At 54.2% G+C, this 18,506-nt stretch overlaps 2 protein-coding genes across 5 annotated transcripts in view; one reads left to right on the top strand and one right to left on the bottom strand.

The window, feature by feature from the left end:
- qin (tudor domain-containing protein qin) overlaps window positions 1-18,506 on the top strand; it is a 200,104-nt gene that overhangs the window by 110,278 nt on the left and 71,320 nt on the right. The window lies entirely within an intron of this gene.
- Window positions 1-18,506, bottom strand: part of LOC105185692 (uncharacterized) — a 68,606-nt gene that overhangs the window by 4,322 nt on the left and 45,778 nt on the right. For both annotated transcript variants that reach the window (XM_025301065.1, XM_025301066.1), the window contains exon 2: window positions 12,377-12,577. In XM_025301065.1, coding sequence (XP_025156850.1) covers window positions 12,377-12,577 — 201 coding nt within the window. The remainder of the gene's footprint in view (window positions 1-12,376; window positions 12,578-18,506) is intronic.

Raw genomic sequence — 18,506 nt, 5'->3', positions numbered from 1 at the left:
GAGAAAGAGATGGGAGGGAGAGAGGAAACGAGAGATGGGCAGAGGGGATGATAGAGGGTTGAAGCAGCGAGAGCGGAAGCGAGACGGCGAGCGTTTATTCCGTGCGGGTACACGGAATCTCTTTCGCTGACAAAACAGGTCGGACAAGCGGCGCAAGGTGCGAATTTCGTATGGATGTCGGTACGATACGGGGTCGAGTTTATGCGACCGTGTTGGCAGGTGCACGTTTCGTATACGCTGTTGGGGTGTTGCGCGCGCGTACAGGCTGGTCCATTTCGTCGGCCGCATCGGTATTCGTCGAGGCGTTCGAGAATCGACTTCTCTCTCTCTCTCTCTCTCTCTCTCTCTCTCTCTCTCTCTCTCTCTCTCTCTCTCTCTCTCTCACACTCATTCTCACTCTCACTCTCACTCTCTCTGTCTCTCTGACCAATTCGTGATTTTAAGCCAACTTGAACAAACAACTTGTCGCCAGTCGACGCGACAGTTTCTTGACGTGGTAATAAGAGAGTCGCTGAAACAGGTTGCCGATCGCACGCAGTTCGCCGCATGCGCGTAAATGCGCGATTGCAATTGGCCGCGGTTTACTTGTCCGACTGGAAAAACGCGACCTGGCCGTGACATTTCAGCTAACATTCGTGGACGCTAACGACTCGTGAAAACCGGATAAGACTAGCTCGGGCGACGCGCGCGGAACAACATTTGCGTTCGCAGAGCATTCATCGGCAAGATTGACGAAATATTTTCGCGGTATTTAGGTCTTTCCTTCCTCGGGAAAGGCATTCTCCAGGGTGTTTATTCCGCTTGATTTGAGAACGGCGTTGTTATACGTTTGCTTTGGGGCACCCGGTACGGCTTCCATGTCCTTCTCCCTGCGAAGGACGTCTCGTTGTTGTTTCGCCTTCGTCGCACGCTCTCGACAGTATTCCCGCCTGGCGAAACTAAGCTTGTCGTCCGATGAGATTCGAATAACTGCGTGGCCAGACAGAGGTGCGAAGGGGTAGGCAAGGCGGGCGACAAAGAGAGCGAGAGAAAGAGGGAGATCGGGCTGCTGAGAGATAGAGAGGACAGAACGGTGGGGGTTGCTCGCGCGAGTCCCGGGAACAAGGCGGGATGTTATATCGACGCAAAACTGTTTAGACAGGTATACCCGCGCTCGCGAGACAAAACCAAGCGGTCTCCTTGTAATAGTTAAGGGGTTCTTCCGCGCCGGCAAAATTGGAGAGCGACTGCGCGCCCGTAGAAACGACAACCACAACGACGAGGACGACTTGTCGTTTGTCGCCATTATTTGCTTGATATTTTACACGTCCTAATGTCAGTAGAACTGCGTGGATTAATCAGGAATTTGGATAATAATAGTTATAACGGTAATAACGCGCATCGAAACGCTTTTCGATGCAAAGCGCTAACTTTGAGTAGCAGTCGCTTTCGATCGCTCTCAGAAACGAAAATCTGAGAGAAGAATCTTGGGAGAAAATTTCGGAAAATATTATCGGAGAAGGCGTGTCGCTCCACGTCGAAACTAAAGGTTGACGTTAACAAACTCTCCTCGCGAAGGCCTCGCGATAATCGCGGACGTGAGCGTTCAGGACGCGGATTCCTGCAAGATGGCTCGCGAGAGGGATGGGCTTTTGCACGCGAAGTGCGTTTTATGGCGCAGGAAACGGCGCACTCGCCGTCCATACACCCGGAGCGCGGTTTCACTCGCGTAGCTAACGAGGTAATTCTCTCAATAAGCGACGACCCTCTTTTTAATCTCCTTTAGCAATCGGAGAGAATGCTGGTCGCCCCCGGTCCGTAGCGAGTACTTCTTAGCATTATTTTAAGGGAACCATGCAGGCTCAGCGATTCCGTTCTTACGAATTTTACGTCTTGGCACGCGACCAAAGTCCCTCCCCCCCTCACTCTCTCTCTCTCTCTCTCTCTCTCTCTCTCTCTCTCTCTCTCTCTCACCCTCACCCGTTCTTTCTCTTCCTCTGCGCACGACGAGGTCTTGTTATCTTTACCGCCGAGAGACCTGGGCGCGCTCTCCTCTCGCGTGTAATCTTATAAAATCTCCCGCGTCTCCTTTTCGGAAGTAAAACACGAATCTTCAAAATCAAGGCTCGCCGCACCGTCGCGAAGCTAAACGTCGTACGTCGTTTCCGGAAACGCCGCGGGGGCTCCTCGCTGCCTTTCCCCTTGCCAGCGTGCGCACTTTACTTAACTTTTCCACGGGACTTCTTACCGAGATTTGTTTCGCCTGGCCGACCCAGCGCGCCTCGAACAACGATCGAGCGGAATCAAGGGAATCGTATTTTTCCGAAGGAAACTCTCACGATTCGGAAGATATCCCGCGCGACGTTTCCGCCGAAACGCGATGTGTAATAATTCACACCGCGCGGCCAGACCTCGCGCGCTACTTCTGCGAAATAACGGAATGAGTCCTTGATCGTGTTTCTATTAGTGCAAACAATTGTTTCGGATGTTGCCTTGATGGTCCCTTGATATCGCTGACAAAAGCGCTGACAAAAGCGCTCCTCTTCGTTCGCCGGCGACGACGACGACGACGACGACGACGACGACGACGTCGGCGACAATCCCCTCTTCGCGCTTGTTGGAGTCACGCGAGAACACCAAGTGCGTCGTCGCAAAGTCGATATTCCGCGCGAGACGAATCGCGAGCTCTGCCCCGGACGTATCGGAAGATGCAATGAAAAGTTCACGTAGAGACTTGGAGATCGCGCGCCGGGGAAACTTCTGTCTCGAATTACTCAGGCAGAATAAATAAGCAAAACGGGGTATACACGAATCAGAGGATCTCTCACTATCCTTCTCTCTCTCTCTCTCTCTCTCTCTCTCTCTTTCTCTCTCTCTCTTTCTCTCTCTCTCTCTCTCTCTCTTTCTCCTTCCCTCCCCGTATCTCTTCATCCTCGGCTGCCTGCCTTTCTTCCTCGCTTCTTTCGCTGTGTAGCAACTCCTAACGAGTACCAACGATAATAGACACTCTCTCGCCCGCCGCCGGTCGTTCCCCGTTGACGTCATTATTATCACCGACAATTACGAAGACATCGAGCTGCATTCGCACGCAGGATTATACCTCCTGCCTCGCTTTCACCTCGGCGAGTCAGATGGTAACGTCGAAGAAGATGGTAACGTCGCGTCTTGGCGAACGAAACTCGGGACGCGACTCGCACGATTCAAGAACCGGTCTTTCCGTCGTCACACGTACACACATACACACATACGTGGTGATGAAGGCGGGAGGAAAGGAACGACGTCGAAGCTCGCTCCTCCATCCGAGATTCAAAGATCCGCTCGCTCGCTCGCTCGTCACGTCGTGACGCCACGCCGCCGAGGTGGCGCTCGCACAGGCGGCAGCCGTCAAGGGTTGATTAACCCTTTGCAAGGCGAGAGACATGTAATTAGCTAACGACTTATCCGAGATAACGCGATCGTTAACCCAAAGTTACGCGACGAAACTCGGCGCCGCGCCGCGCCGCGCCGCGCGCCACGTCACGTCACGTCCTCCTGGCTCTTCTCGCGCACGGCCACGCGTGTGCGGGTGTACACATCGAGGCGCTTAAGTGCAGGACGCGCCTTGTGCACTTGGCAGCCGACGACGAACGTCGATACCTGACGCGCGTGCGACAGGCGCGGCCGCTTTGTGCAGATAGCACAGGTGTCAGGTGAGCGGAGGAGCGCGCACGGCCACGCTCGTCCCGTCCCTAGGCATTTCCACCGATTAATCTGGGATATACCCAGAACCTGTGCGCAGACAGAGAGAGAGAGAGAGAGAGAGAGAGAGAGAGAGAGAGAGAGAGAGAGAGAGAGAGAGAGAGAGAGAGAGAGAGAGAGGCAAAAGCCGAGGGCTCTTGTTACGCTCGAAGCGCAGACGGCGAGAGCGAGTCGCGTTCGGAACAAGGACGAGAGATACCGCGGCGGTGTCTTAGGCAAGGATGCAACGCGCGCGTTCTGGGACGATCGGTTTGGATCGGATCGGATCGGAGCTGAGCTGAACCGAGCCGACGAGCTGAGAGCTGAGCCGCGTGTAATGAGGCGGAGAGAGGCGCCCGAAACGGCGCACGCGGCCTCTGAATCGCACAAAAGCGATTAAGCAGCCGTGCGCTGCTTGTGATTATCGAGCTGTTTATTTACACTTTGGACGCGTTTGCTCTATGGGGGCGAGATATATTAACCCTTTCAGCGAGAGCGCGCCTGATAGGCCGCGGCATCAATTGCACATGTGGGAATTAACGGCGAGTCCGACGTGTCTCTGCTTTTCTCTACGCCCTTCTCTCTCTCTCTCTCTCTCTCTCTCTCTCTCTCTCTCGCTCGCTGTCGCGCAAGCGCGTGCATCCGGAAACGATGAAACATTCGTTGATTAGTTCTTCAGAGTTTCCGGTGTCGCGGACAAGGTTGCCCCGCGCGACAGAATTAATTTGCCGTTGGTAAGCCAGTCGGACGTATTTTTAAGCAATTATCCTCGCTCCTAGTACAATTAAAAAACGTTTCGGGTGGCGTAGGGAAGGAGGGAGGGGGCGAATGTACTTGAAATCAGTACATCCGTCTGATGCTTTTCGATTGCCATCGCCCGCGCGCAATCGTTGCAATCGCAGCCAGCGAATCTGCCGTTTGCTTCTCGCGAATGAAGGGCGAAGCTTCGGCGCTGCATGATCCGCGAGCGCGCACGAGCTCTTCCTCTCGTTCACCCTTTCTCTCCTCTCCCTCTCTCTCCCTCCCTCCCTCCCTCCCTCCCTCCCTCCCTCCCTCTCTCTCTCTCTCTCTCTCTCTCTCTCTCTCTCTCTCTCTCTCCCTCCCTCTTACTTCGTCGCCGTTGCCGCGCGGCAGCATCCGTCTTCTTCTCTTTTACGTCTCATCGTGCCAGCCATCGTCATAAAGTCAGCCAGGCGCACGGGACGAGGTTCGCTGCGAGTACCCTCCACCCCGCATTGTTCCTCCGTTCGTCTCCCTCCATTGCACTCGCGGTCCACCGCCCCCGATGCACGCCCCTCTGCGTCTCTCTCCTTTACGCGTTGCTCTCTCTTTTCCTCCCCTGCCTCCCTCTCTCTCTCTCTCTCTCTCTCTCTCTCTCTCTCTCTCTCTCTCTCTCTCTCTCTCTCTCTCTCTCTCTCTCTCTCTCTCTCTTTCTCTGCTTCTCACCCCGCACACTCTTCCCCAGCCATTGTCCGTATGTCATGAAATGCACGTAAAGACGTACCTGGTTAGATTCGCGTTCGCGCACGCGAGGAGGCGAGAGAGCGCGTGAGTTGGCGCGAGGAAGAAGAAGGCAGAAGGCGAGAAAGAGGGAAGCCGAAGGGGGCGAGAGTGAGACGCACATAGCGTGGCTCTCGTATTCTCGCTCCCTTCCTCTTCTTCCGTCCTTCCTTCTCCTCCTCCTCATCCTGTTCCTCCACCATCCCGTTGCCCCGGTCCCGCTCTCCCGGTCGGGGTTCACCCGCGCAGCTCGCTCCCGCAGGAGCTACCGTGACATCGAGAAGAGCCGCGTTGGTGCAAGGTTCGTCCGGGATTGGACTATTTCATTATCCTATCCAAGAGTGGCGCACCGAGGCCGCGGGAGGGTGGTTCGCGACCCTTTGGGAGATTGAGAACCGTTAAGTCAATGAGATAAGTTTACGTTACCATATTGATTCAACGCCGCCGCCGCCGCCGCCGCCGCCGCCGTTGCCGCCGCCACCTCCACCACCACTACCACCACCACCACCACCACCACCACCACCACCACCACCACCACCACCACCACCACCACCACCATCACCACCACCACCATCACCACCACCACCACCACCACCACCACCACCACCACCACCACCACCACCACCACCACCACCACCACCATCAACATCACCACCACTACCACCGCCACCACCACCACCACCGCCACCATCACCGCCACCGCCATCCTTTCTTTCTCTCGAAGCGCGGGGGATGAATTTAGCACTCTCCCCCGCTCTCTGTACCGGAAACGAGCGACACTCGTTCGCGAAATGCGCAATGCGCTCTTTCCTCCCTACATACTACGTCGATCGAGGTCCTTTATTCACCAATCGAAGGCGCGAAAATTTCTTCTCTGAAGCAAGACGAGCCTGTCGTTTAATGAGGATCAAGGAATGTGGCTGCGAAAAATCTTAAATCGCGGGCGGATAAAAATGTTTGAGCTGATCAATGATCGTAGATGCGTACTGTCTTTTCTCTCTCCCCTCCCTCCCTCTCTCTTTTTCTCTCTCTCTCTCTCTCTCTCTCTCTCTCTCTCACGTTGACTGTTACAAAGGTGAAAGTGTCGGGGTCTGACAACTCTCGACATTCTCGAGTAACTCAGACTGCTATTTTATAAATCGTATCGCGCGCCTCGAAAATTTATTCCGTCTCTTGTAATAAGTATTTTCCTCTCTTCGTTTTTCCTCTCATTTCCTCTCTTCTTCCCCTACTTCTTTCGCCTCTTTTTCCTGCCGGCTTTCGGCCCCGCTATTGCTCTTCACCCTCGCCGCATGATCTCCCCCATCGACTCGGTCTGCGCTCTCTTTGCGCCCTGCAACGACTCGGCTGCTCCGCTGTGGCATAATCAGCCCTTGTCGGAAAGGTGCCACCGGTAGTTAGCCAACAGCGGAGTTTACGATAGAACGACGGCGCCGTAAATTCCTCGTGCATTGTTTGAGAATTTGCGAACGCTAATCGGTCCTCGTCATGTCGGCGAAAGACGCGTCGTCGACCTCGTCGTCGTCGTCGTTGTTGTCGTCGCGACGCCGCCGCCGCCGCCGCCGCCGCCGCCGCCGCCGTCGTTGTCGCATCGTTGTCGCTTGCTGAAGATTGACGTGAACGTCGACGAAGGTTCCCGACCGTAGTCGACGGATATTCGCGGAATGTCACACTGGCGCCCTGGCAAATTTCTCAAATTCACGGCTTATCATCGCGCTGCACATTTATCGGTTCGCCCCGACGCGCTGGCTGGCTGCATCGATAATTTCTTCACGTGGGAGCCTCCATTGATCTTTCATGGGATATCGGGTGAATATTCTCATCGCGTCTACTAATTCCCGTCAAGTATTTAAGAACACAGCATAGTGTACGAGAAATGTCGAGACCGCATCTGAGGATTATTTTGATCGGAATCGTCTCGATTCCCGGGAACGTCGGCGCGCGATCCGACCGATCGGCGTCCGGCGGAATAACGGATCTACTTTTAATCGATACATTCATCATCGGCAACGCGCGATTATCTCACGGCCGCTCGTAATAATAAAGCACGCGATTTAAACGCGGCCGTTCGCACCGGTTACACGCGAGAGAACCCGCGCCGCGCCGCGCCGGCGGGCCCGATCGATTTAATCGCGCGACGGAATGCGTTTAACGCGTTATCAAATAATCAGATCTCCTGGCACAATGGTCGGCGGATTAACCGCCGTATATCATTGGCGTGTTTCCATGACGCGCGAATGTGAATCCTCGATGATGGCGCGGAGCACCGCTGCCGTAGGTAAACCTTAGGAACTTTGACGCGAGAACCACCCCCGCCCTGTCTCAAGCCTCGCTCTTGGGATGTACTTTCGGCGAGTACTCACACACAAGGTCATATTTAATTTAGTGTATGAATTTTACGCGCACCGCTTGCGCGCACGTTATGCGCGTGCACGCTTATAAATCCCGCCCGATCGACATTTTCTATCGCGTGTAACGTGTACACACGCAGTGCTTGCTGCCTCTCCATCCTATCTACTTACCTGCCTGCCTGCCTGCTTGCCTGCCTGCCTGCCTGCTTGCCTGCCTGCCTGCCTGCTTGCTTGCCTGCCTACCTACCTGCCTGCCTGCCTGCCTGCCTGCTTGCTTGCTTGCTTGCTTGCTTGCTTGCTTGCTTGCTTGCCTGCCTGCCTGCCTGCCTGCCTGCCTGCCTGCTTGCCTGCCTACCTGCCTGCCTGCCTGCCTGCCTGCCTGCCTGCCTGCCTGCCTGCCTGCCTGCCTGCCTGCCTGCCTGCCTGCCTGCCTGCCTGCCTGCCTGCCTGCCTGCTTGCCTGCCTGCCTACCTGCCTGCCTGCCTGCCTGCCTGCCTGCTTGCCTGCCTACCTACCTACCTAGCTATCTAACTACCTAGCTACCTACCTACATGTACGTAGCTACCACCCTCCGTTGATGCGATGTGCAAACTCCATTATAGGAATTTTCCCTCCGAACACGAAGGCTGCAAATATTTTACGATCGACCGGCTAAAAAGGGAGAAGAGCGCACCGGCCGACGTCGCCCTCCGGAAAGGGCGAGCGTGGAAAATCGAAGCGACGCCGGACTCTCACCCGTTCTCTTGCCCGTTACGATAGGTTAGCGAGAGCTTGAAGAAGAAGCCTCCGTACCTATTTGAAGCTGGCCCCTCATTATCAAAATTTGAAAAAAATGATTAAAGTTCTAGCTGCTCCCTGAAGAGTTCTTCTAGAGTTCTCAATCGGTTTTAGAAATAGTTGTAGCGTTTTAAGCAGTCAAAAAGGCAATTGAAAAAGGGGGGGGCCCACTTCACAAAACCGCCCACTTTAGCGAGCTAGAACTCTTTCATTTCTGCTCAAATCGATTCAAGTCAATTTCAAGAAAATCGATTGAACTCTTCGGGGGATCACCAGAACTCTAAAGAAACTGATCGATTTTTGAAAAAAAATTTTCTCCTAATTGAACTTAGAAAATTCGGCATCGACGATACTCTGATGAGCTAGAACTCTTTCATTTCCGCTCGAATTGATTCAAGTCATAAGGAAAATCGATAGAACTTTTCGGGGGGCCACCAGAACTCTAAAGAAACTGATCGATTTTCGAAAAAAATTTCTAAGTCCAGTTAGGAGAAAATTTTTTTTCGAAAATCGATCAGCTTCTTTAGAGTTCTGGTGGCCCCCCGAAGAGTTCTATTGATTTTCCTTATAACTTGAATCGATTCGAACGGAAATGAAAGAGTTCTAGCTCACTAAAGTGGACGGTTTTGTGAAGTTAGCTCCCCCTTTTTTCAATTGTCTTTTTGACTGCTTAAAACGCCAGAACTATTTCTAAAACCGATTGAGAACTCTAGAACTCTTTGGGGAGCAACTAGAACTCTAATCATTTTTTTCAAATTTTGATAATGAGGGGCCAGCTTCACATAGGTAGCCTCCGGCGAACACCGTGAGTGACATAAATTGACGCGACAACGCGAAGATATTGGAGCGGCGTTTAAGAATACGCCGCGTTAATTCGCCGCGAGTTTCGACGATTTGCGCGCGCCTGTGCTTTTTCCGTTATCTCGCCGAGCGCGAATTCCGCGCGCAACCGGCGCGACCGGCGCTTTCTCCTCAGCGGCTCGTACAATGCACGCATGTCGTCGTGCTTGCTTTATCTCGCACACATTCATTTTAAAAGAAGAGGTGAAGAAGGGAGGGAAGATTGTTAATTGGCGCGCCCATCGGATGCGCATCTATTTTCTATGATTTATAGAGTAAAATTCGCGCCTCCAAACAATGGAGCGCTTTCCGGAAGAAAGCAGCATCCTAACCGGTGAAGTCGAGATTAATAGCGTTTCTCGTTCAGCCGCCTTGACGTGAATTTACGATGCTACTAATGTAGTTACCTTAAAGTAATGATTTTGAAAACCGAAAGCGACACGACGAGACCGCCCTTCTCGGGCCGTGGAGGTAAAGAGAGGAAGAGAGAAAGTGAGAGAGGGAGAGAGAGAGAGAGAGAGAGAGAGAGAGAGAGAGAGAGAGAGAGAAGAGAAGAGAGAAGAGAGAAGGGGGTGAGAGAGACCGACAAGAAAGTACGGACCCGGTGCATTACGCGTAATTTACGCGGCGCGTTAATTTGCAGAGGCCCATTAGTGTGCGGCTTATTATTTATTTAGAGTCATTAATGTCGCGCGACACGATGTAACGTTAGCCTCTTGGATGATGGTCACGATCAATTTCGCGCTCCCGAGCGCGAGGGAGCCCCGATTGTTACATCGTCGCAGTAGTTTGATGGGAATCAGCCTACAGAGCGATGATAAATTCGCGGAGGAGTAATCCTGAGGCCCTAAGCGGGACCTCTTAAACCGCTTATCGGCAAATCCCCCGCTGTTTTCCGCTTAATTCAAACACAGTTCACCCGTTAAAGCTCCTAATTCTCCCCGAGACTTGTTGACGAAACTGCGTCGTTCCGACTCTCGCAACGGCGAACTGAAGCCGCGCGTTCTACCGTGCAGCAGTCGCGACGTCGTGGCCGGTCATTTTGGGAATATGTGCAGCCGCAATCGGCAAGAGAGAGAGAGAGAGAGAGAGGGGGGGGGGTCGCGCGAGCATTACCGAAAATAAAAGGGAGGAAAGCCAACACGCGAAAGTCGCCGGCGAGTTTCGACGACGAGAAAAACCGATCGGAAAAGCCGGCGAGTTTCGGCTGAAAGTGGGACGTTAAAATTTGATGAAAACTCAGCGTGCGCGGCCAACAGCGAGCCAACAAGAGACGAGATACGAAAGATACGTACGCTCCTCGAATTACACTTGTGTGTTTCCGCCGACTGAACTGAACCGGGCGAATTTTCGCGTGATCAACCGCGACATCGTGCCGACAGACCTCGTGCTCGCGCGACGTCGAGCGGTGCATAAAAATAAGGGAACGAAGTGTACGAAGAAATCGGCTAAGCCTCTCGCAACGAACGAGCGTTACGTGGGGTAACCCTTCTTGTTTCTGTCTGCGCAAAGAGAGTCTGCGCCGAGAGAACACCGGTAAAATTGCGGGAGGCTCCGCGCGCGCCCGGGCGCGGTGTTATTCGACGAGCTCCCCGGTTCGAGCGCGCGCGCTTTATGTGATTGTGGGAACGAGGCGGGAAAGGTAAGAAGTGGATGGAAGATAAGTTATTGCTCGTCGAGGTATGCGGCTACGTATTTCCTTATACTTCCGGCCGGCGCGGCGCGGCGCGGCGCGGTGTCCTGCCCCGCTCATCCTCATTCCGCCGTCTATTGTCGGCGGGATTACCGCTGAAGGGTGTTCATGAACATATCGCGGTATTGCGCGCGTACGAGTCGTCGTCGTCGTCGTCGTCTTCGTCGTCCGTCTAGATTTAAATCCCATCCATTTGCGGCCGGCAAATCTTATATAATCACAGCTGGCAAAGCGTATCGCTCCGGCTTGACGTTTCATTCGCATCAGCGGCGTTCTCCTCTTCTTCGTGAGTGCGCGCCCGCACTCATCGCGTCGCTTACTCCCCGGGGAGTAAGCTTCTACGGGGTGTTCCGCGGCGAACGGCGGCGGAAGTCTCGCGGATTCCTCGATCGAGTCGCAGCTCTGATCTCTCGTCGAGATCGAAAGTCATTTTCGCCCGGAGAGCTGTTGCAAAAGAGTTTAAAATCCCGGTCGCAACTTTGTTCGTGGTTTTAGATCGTCGCGGGTTTCTCTCGGGGGTTCCTCCGTCGTCGGTGGAGGCAAAAGTAATGGCGGAAATGACAGAGATCAATCGATGATTTCCAAGCGAGGAAACCGCCGCGCCGCGCCGGCCGGCCCTCTCGACGGAGCGTGTCGGCAACTTGAGAAAAGTTTCGCTTGAGATTCATCGAGCTGCTCGCCGAGAAACTACCACCGCGTCGCGTGTCCACCGGGACACCTTGTATGCCTCGCCGCGTTTGCATCAGCGTAGTGTGGAAAGATCAAGATTCATGGCGCCTGCCTTCTGTCGCGATGCGATCTCCCCGTACGCAGCGCCCTCGTTCGCGGAAATGATGATCCCATGAATGAGAATATTAGATTCTTCGGGGCTTTACGCGCAATTGCATATCTCTCGCGAATTCGACGGCATTTCCCGTCCTTCCGTCGAGTGAAACGTCCCGGGGACTTCGGCTGGCTGGCGTTTTAAAGAAAGGGTCAATTCCGCGCGCGCCACCCCGCGTTCCTGGCGTTTCTCGCAGTCTGGCACCGTCGAGCGTGAGATATTTTACGCGGAGACGCGCACGATGCGTTCGATCCACTTAGCCCGGCTTACCTCCTCCGCGCTTATCTCGTCATATCGCTCACTTTTCCCATTTCCTTATTATTCCTTCTCGTTCTCGAGGCTGGCTCGGCGGCGGCTCCAAATCGCCGGCCAAGTTCCTCCCAATTTTATTCATCCCTCGAGCGCAACACGATCGGTCGGCTGTCTTCTCGATCTCAAAAGAGCGACGAAGCTCAGAGAGAGACGGAGAAAGCCGTCGAGAAAGAGGATTGCTAAACGAAGAAGAGAGAGAGAGAGAGAGAGAGAGAGAGAAGCCGAGAAAGAGGAAGAGGGAGACAGGAAGGAAGACTAGTAAAGGGAGCGAAAGAGGGTGAGGGTGAGGGTGAGGCTGAAGAGCGAGGGTTGTTGCATCGGCTGGATTGCCGACAAGCTGCTCACAAAGGGACAACTTTACGCGAGATGATCTTGTTTACGTACCGGGTATCGATTTACCGAGATCGAGGTACTCCCGCACAGACGGGCTCAGGAATCCGGGCGGCACGACCGGCGCCTCGTTCGTCGGATTGTTCCTCTCGTCCACCGGCTCCACGTCATCGTAGTAATAGTCGTCATCGGCGGGATCGAGCGGCTTCGCCCGCTTCGACACCTTGCTGCTCCGGCCGCCGCCTCGCGCACCGCCTGTGAAAGCAAGGTTCGCTTGTAGACTGCGTCTAACGATCGCGGAGCTTACGTCGAGCTCGGCTCGAGGGTGGAGAAGATACCCGGGCAGACGCCGTGCATTATTCCACGGCGACGGTGCTGATGCTCCGAGTCGTGACGATCTTTCTCGACGACGAGCGGCGATGCTAAAATTTATCGAGCTGCCGAGCGGGTTAATCTGTGATTTTACGATCGCCGATTCGCCGTTGCGAGAGAGAGAGAGAGAGAGAGAGAGAGAGAGAGAGAGAGAGAGAGAGAGAGAGAGAGAGCCAGTCCGGTGATACACGAGTCGCGGGAATCCACGGAATTCGTGTATATTTTAATTCGAGGAGAAGCCAATCCGCCACGCACCATCCGCGGAATTAACGACTCTCGCGATCGCACCGGCCCACCGCGCGCATTCCCGCCCGCATTATCGAGGAATCATTCGTACGGTTCTGCTGTTATTCCCTTCCTGATGAAGCTCTCGTCTCCGCGCGAGCGGCTGCGGCGGCGACGTGGAGGAGAGGAACGAGAAGGGGGGAAAGAGGGAGGACTGGGGGTGGCGGAAAGAAGCGTTGCGCTTCGGCAGTCTCCGGGGGCTCCGGTCATTTGAGCAATCTGAAATTTAAATCATTTGAAAATGCAGCCGACCGATCGTCGCGCCGCGTCGCTTCCGTCACGAGGTGGCTCCCGGAGGTAAACAAATTTTTACAGTCTCTTTAATTCATGCGGAGGAACGTTTAATCGATGTTGTCCACGCCGCACTGTTTTTTCCTCCGAGGGGAAGCCCCCCGGGCCGCGTAATGCCACGCGCGCTAGTATTTGCGTTCCAGATGCGCCACGTTTGACGCGAGACGCCTGTTAGTGTGTGTGTGTGTCTGTGTGAGAGAAAGAGTATACACACACACAACGCACGTTTTCGCTGAATATTAATACGTCGGTCGGGAGATTTTCGGCGAAATCCGCGGCGAAACATCTCCTCGGGGAAACGCCGAGGAATTCGCTTGTTGCCGCGTAAACTCCCGCCCGCCCGCGAGCATGTCTTTGCCGAACGTCGAAATTTTCAGGCACGTCAAACACTCGATAAACTTTGCCGCGATTCTCGGGAGACAGGCTCTCCCGGGCGAGGGAAGGCGATATCGCTCGGCGAAAAACGGCACTTTCAAACGGTGCGCGGCACGTCGCCGCGTCTCGCGAAATTAATTAGCGCGCTTACCCTCGGCAGCGCCACTCGGGCTCGCTGCGTGAATTTCGGCGTTAACCGGCTCGGCTTGAATGTGTGGACGAGTATACCATGAATAACGCAGCGAGGTATCGGCGTGGCACCGCAAAACTTCTTCTCGCCACGTTACGGCCGCACTCGTCCGTGGGTATGCCCGCGCTCGCGAAACTTTGCAGCGTCGCGGACTGGGTCAAGTCTGGGGGAATCTTGAGAGAGCCTTAGTTCTTCGGAATAAAAGTTAGCGCGCGCGCGCCGCTGATACGAGCGGCAGAAGTTGCCGGCGACGCGAAAAGGCCGGGCCCGATAATAGCGCGTCTTATCGACAAGACAATCGGTCGGGCCGACAAAAGTAGCGATCTCTCGACCAGGCGAGTCCCCCGGGAAATGTACTCCCGGTAGTCTTGCAGAAGAGTGACAGCCGAGTCAAACTCGCGCTGATACGAATCGAGTCCTCAGGCTCGATCGTCGCTTGAGATTTGTCTCGCGTGAGATGCTCACTCCAAGTTTGGAGGCGGATTTGAGCTTCTCTTGAGTTGGATTGTATTGTGTAATTTACGCGACAATCGCGATGCGAGCGAGGACCTGCCAAATCAAAGCCGAGTGTCTCACTTGATACGAGTTTCAAGCGACGATCGGCCTGAGACCTTGAATTGTCGAGTGCAAAGTCGCTCGAATTTCACTTGACTCGTCCGCCCGGCTACTTTCCGAGCGAGCGCTCGAAGAAATTTCGAGAGCACAGTGTAAAGTTTGGCCGCTCAGTTTACGGTGAGAAGAGCCGCTTATCGGCGGTTGGCGTCGCATTGAACTCTCGTGTCGGCGGAACTCTCGGGGCAAGCGGGGAGGCTAGGATTCCAGATGATCATACCGAGTTTCTCCGTCGGCGGCCGTGCGCGAGATTCGACCGTAATCGCGTTGCGAATTGTTGCGCAGCGCGTATTATTTACACCGCGGGGGTGGACTGGCAGGGTTGGAGGCGCGACGGGGGGTGGTTCGAGCTCGAATGGCGCGTTACTTCGTCACGCGCGCGCGGCGTGCGACGGAAGGCGCGGACAGGATCTCCCGCGTTCATCCTGCTTGATGCCGCCGCTGCGTCCGTGCCGCGGAAGCTAATTAATGGCTCATCGATGAGGCGAATTTTATGCGTCAAAACGCCGCGGATTAATTCGCGAGCGGGGACAACGCATCCGTACGTACGCGGGATTTGCAATCAGACGCGCGCTCGCCAACATACGTGCGTGCTCGTCCGTTGCTGGTGCTGCTGTTTTTTTTTTTCCTTTTTTCTTTTTTTTTCTCTCGTGCGCGAATTTTGTGCCGCTGCGCTGCCGGTCGCGCGTGAAACGCGATTTTAATGTTACGCGGCCTGAAAACGTTCAATGTAAATAATATTAAATATCGCGAGATATTTCCCCGGGCTGAACAGCGCTATTTAGCGAGCTTCCACGTGTGCAGTAAAATATGTCCCCTCGCTTTTTCGGCGACAATGTCGCGAGCGAATGAGCGGCGGCGCGTTTCCATAACACCGCGACGAATAATCGTTACGGTAGTGGAAATTTACGCGCCGTGAACGACAGCACATTCCTTATCGTACTCATTGTTTGCCAACTGTCACTCTAAAATACGCTCCCCTGCGCCCTCATAATTTAACGTTAGATACGCGCGAACGGCGTAATAACGTTAATTCAAACATTTTTCTCGTCGAACTGCGCGCATCGAGCATCCGGTCGATAGCCTTCTGCCTGTCTCTCTCTCTCTCTCTCTCCTCTCTCTCTCTCTCTCTCTCTCTCGCGCGCGCGCGCGCGCGCGCAGGGTCACCGGGGATCACAATACAATATCCCGCACGCGGCGGCGACATTTTTGCCTTTAAGCTATCGTTACTTCCTCAGCTAGTTTTACAATTGCGAGCTCCGCCGTCGCGACAGCGACAGTCCCATTCTACTCTACGTATTTACGTTATGTCGCTCGCAAAGGGGGATCGAGTTCCGGAGCATAATAAATATTGTCTATCCATCCGTCCTCCTCCGTTTTCCATTAAAGGAGCAGTGAGAACGGCGCGGAAGAAAAAGAGTCCCGCGCCCGCGCGCGACGTAACTATTTTCTATGTTTCGCGACGCGCAAATATCCCAGGGAAACGGTGCTTTAATATCGCGCTGCCGCATGAAAATTCGCCAAACGACGGAGGGAGAAGGGAGTAGAAGCGGAAGGTCGAGGAGGAGGGAACATGAGAAGGGTGTGTGTACGGAGGAGAGAGAGAGAGAGTGAGAGAGAGAGAGAGAGAGAGAGAGAGAGAGAGAGACAAGCAGGCAAGAAGACGAGAAACTTATATAGGCAGGTTGCACGGTGAAACTACGAGAGGGGTTGGCAAAAGGAAAAAAGGAGGGCGCGCGCAGGAGGGCTGAGAATTGTGAAAAAGTGAAGGATGAAAAAATTCGATCATGTTTGTACGTAGCATGTGCGTGCGTGCGTGCGTGCGTGCGTGGGAAAAACCTGACCGTAGCGCAGTATTTATCGCGTCACATCGTATCGTATCGCGAACGGAAAAAGCCGATGTACAAATACGATCTCGCTAATTCGTATTTATCCAAGCGTGACGTCGATTATGCACGCGCGTGCATCGCCAAACGTGCAGGATGGGTAACAACAGGGGATTGGGAGTGGAAGGAGGAGGAAATGGAGAGCGACCAATGTTGCTCTCTCTTCGTTCTCCATCCCCCCCCCTCTCTCTCTCTCTCTCTCTCTCTCTCTGTCTCTTTTAGCACGATGCGGCGAAACGCGTATTATCAGAACACCGCAGTTCCTTGCTCGCGGAGCAGCAACACAGCGAGCTCAAAGCATGTTAAATATGCGTCGCGGCAGAATTATGCGACTCCGCAATCGTCTCGCCCCGTTATTAGCCCGTTAACGGAGTTTTGTTACTTGAGTTACTCCTAAAGCTTTCTCCGCCGCCGAGCTGGTGGTTGCCACGCCGGGGGTGCTCCGCAGCTCTTCGAGGCTCGTATTCGCGCGAGGAGAACGTCTGCGGGTGCTTTTGTTCGACATTTTCATCGATCGGGAAATCTATCGTGGAGTAATATTAATACCGGCAAAGGGGAAAAGCGCGAAAAGTTGGGACGCTCGGTCGTTAAGAAGGTAACACCGACTGTAACTTCGCCGTTTGATGAGAGGATTTAGTGCAGCGATAATTTATTCGCAGTTTCCAATCTGCGTTGACTTTCACACTGGTCCGCTGAAGTCGCTCTCCCCTCCTCCCACGAGTTTGTTATAAATTTATACACAAAACCACAGGAGTCGCGAGAGAGTCTCTAATCCGGGATTTCGAGCGCGCGGCGGGCATGAGCGAAGCGAATCTCGGGCAGGTTCATCCGTTTACATTGCCGTGACTTCTGAGGGGGGGGGGGACGGAGCGGGGGAGGAGGTTACGCGAGAGGCACTGCAATTTTTTTGATGTACGATCGCAGCCATGCAAATTGCGCGAGTGAAAAATTCTGCCTGAGGCAGAAAGCGCGCGCAGGCTCTCGCGAGGGTGCACGGAGGCTTGACGCGAAAACAAACTCTCGCGCGCACGCGCGCGCGCGCGCGAACACCGATTATTTATTTATTTTTTTTTAATACACGGCGTTTCGGATTTTTGCGAATTTATGACAGTGATGCGACGGCGGCGTCGGTTTGCGCGATATCGGACCGCGCGCGCGCGCGCGTTCGCGATAAAATACGCGCGGGGCTCGCGCTAGTATAGGACCGCGGGATCAAATAACATTTGTTATATTAAATGCCACGGACAAACAGGTGTAATTATTCGGCCGGTCTGGCCGAATGCCGAATAATTATCAAATGCTCGGTACGCGCCGGTAAAAGTAGGTATTAAGCGTACTCGACCCGAACTAAATTACCGCGGCGATGTGTGTAATAACGCACGGACGCTGCGAATCGATTTCGCGGCCTGCCCCGAGGACAACAGCCGAGGCCGATGAATTCGGGTTAGCGCAGCGGCAGCGCCGGCAAAAAAGTTTCTATTTCCGAAAGACAAATCGGAATATGATGCCGCCACCGCCGCGCCGCCGCACCGTCGTCTGCACCGCAGCAACTCTCCGGCCCAGCTGTCTGCGTGTGATAATTAACTATCGATCGGCCGCTTCTCTCCATTAGTTGCCGTATTTTCGGTGGCCTAATTATTCCCTTGTCGCTCTCTCTCTCTCTCTCTCTCTCTCTCTTTTCCGCGCGCGCGCGCGCACTCTACAGGAGGGAGAGCAGGAAACAGAGAACGCGAGCGCGATTGACGTCGTTAAAAATCGTAGTTTTTCGGAGAAAAACTTTCGGAGAAATCTCGAAATTCACACTCTCGTCGTATATTATCTGCGTCACTCAATGAGACTTGATGATGTCGTAGCGCTGGTCACCGATAATTAATTGCGGAATATACCTCGGAAGAGATGTCACATCACGAGACCTGCCGTGTACGATGATCGATGCCGGTGCTTAGCACGGCGGTGCTCGGCGTTAAATCCGCGAGCAGATTTCTCCGCCGCTCCTTGCATTACAAACACATTGTCGAGGAAATCGAGAAGAATCGCAATCATAAAACACGCGGTCGCCACTTCTGGTGTTCCCAGTGGCGGCGACGCGCGCGCGCGCGCGCGAAGGGGATGAAACCGCAGGCGCGATAACGCCGGGGATAAATCGCGGTAAATATGATACCGCAGTAAACAG

Source organism: Harpegnathos saltator, unplaced genomic scaffold (assembly GCF_003227715.2).
Source record: "Harpegnathos saltator strain DR-91 unplaced genomic scaffold, Hsal_v8.6 scaffold401, whole genome shotgun sequence".
NCBI lineage: Eukaryota > Metazoa > Arthropoda > Insecta > Hymenoptera > Formicidae > Harpegnathos > Harpegnathos saltator.
Note: the sequence above shows the minus strand (reverse complement) of the source record. Positions and strands in the feature narration are given on the sequence as shown.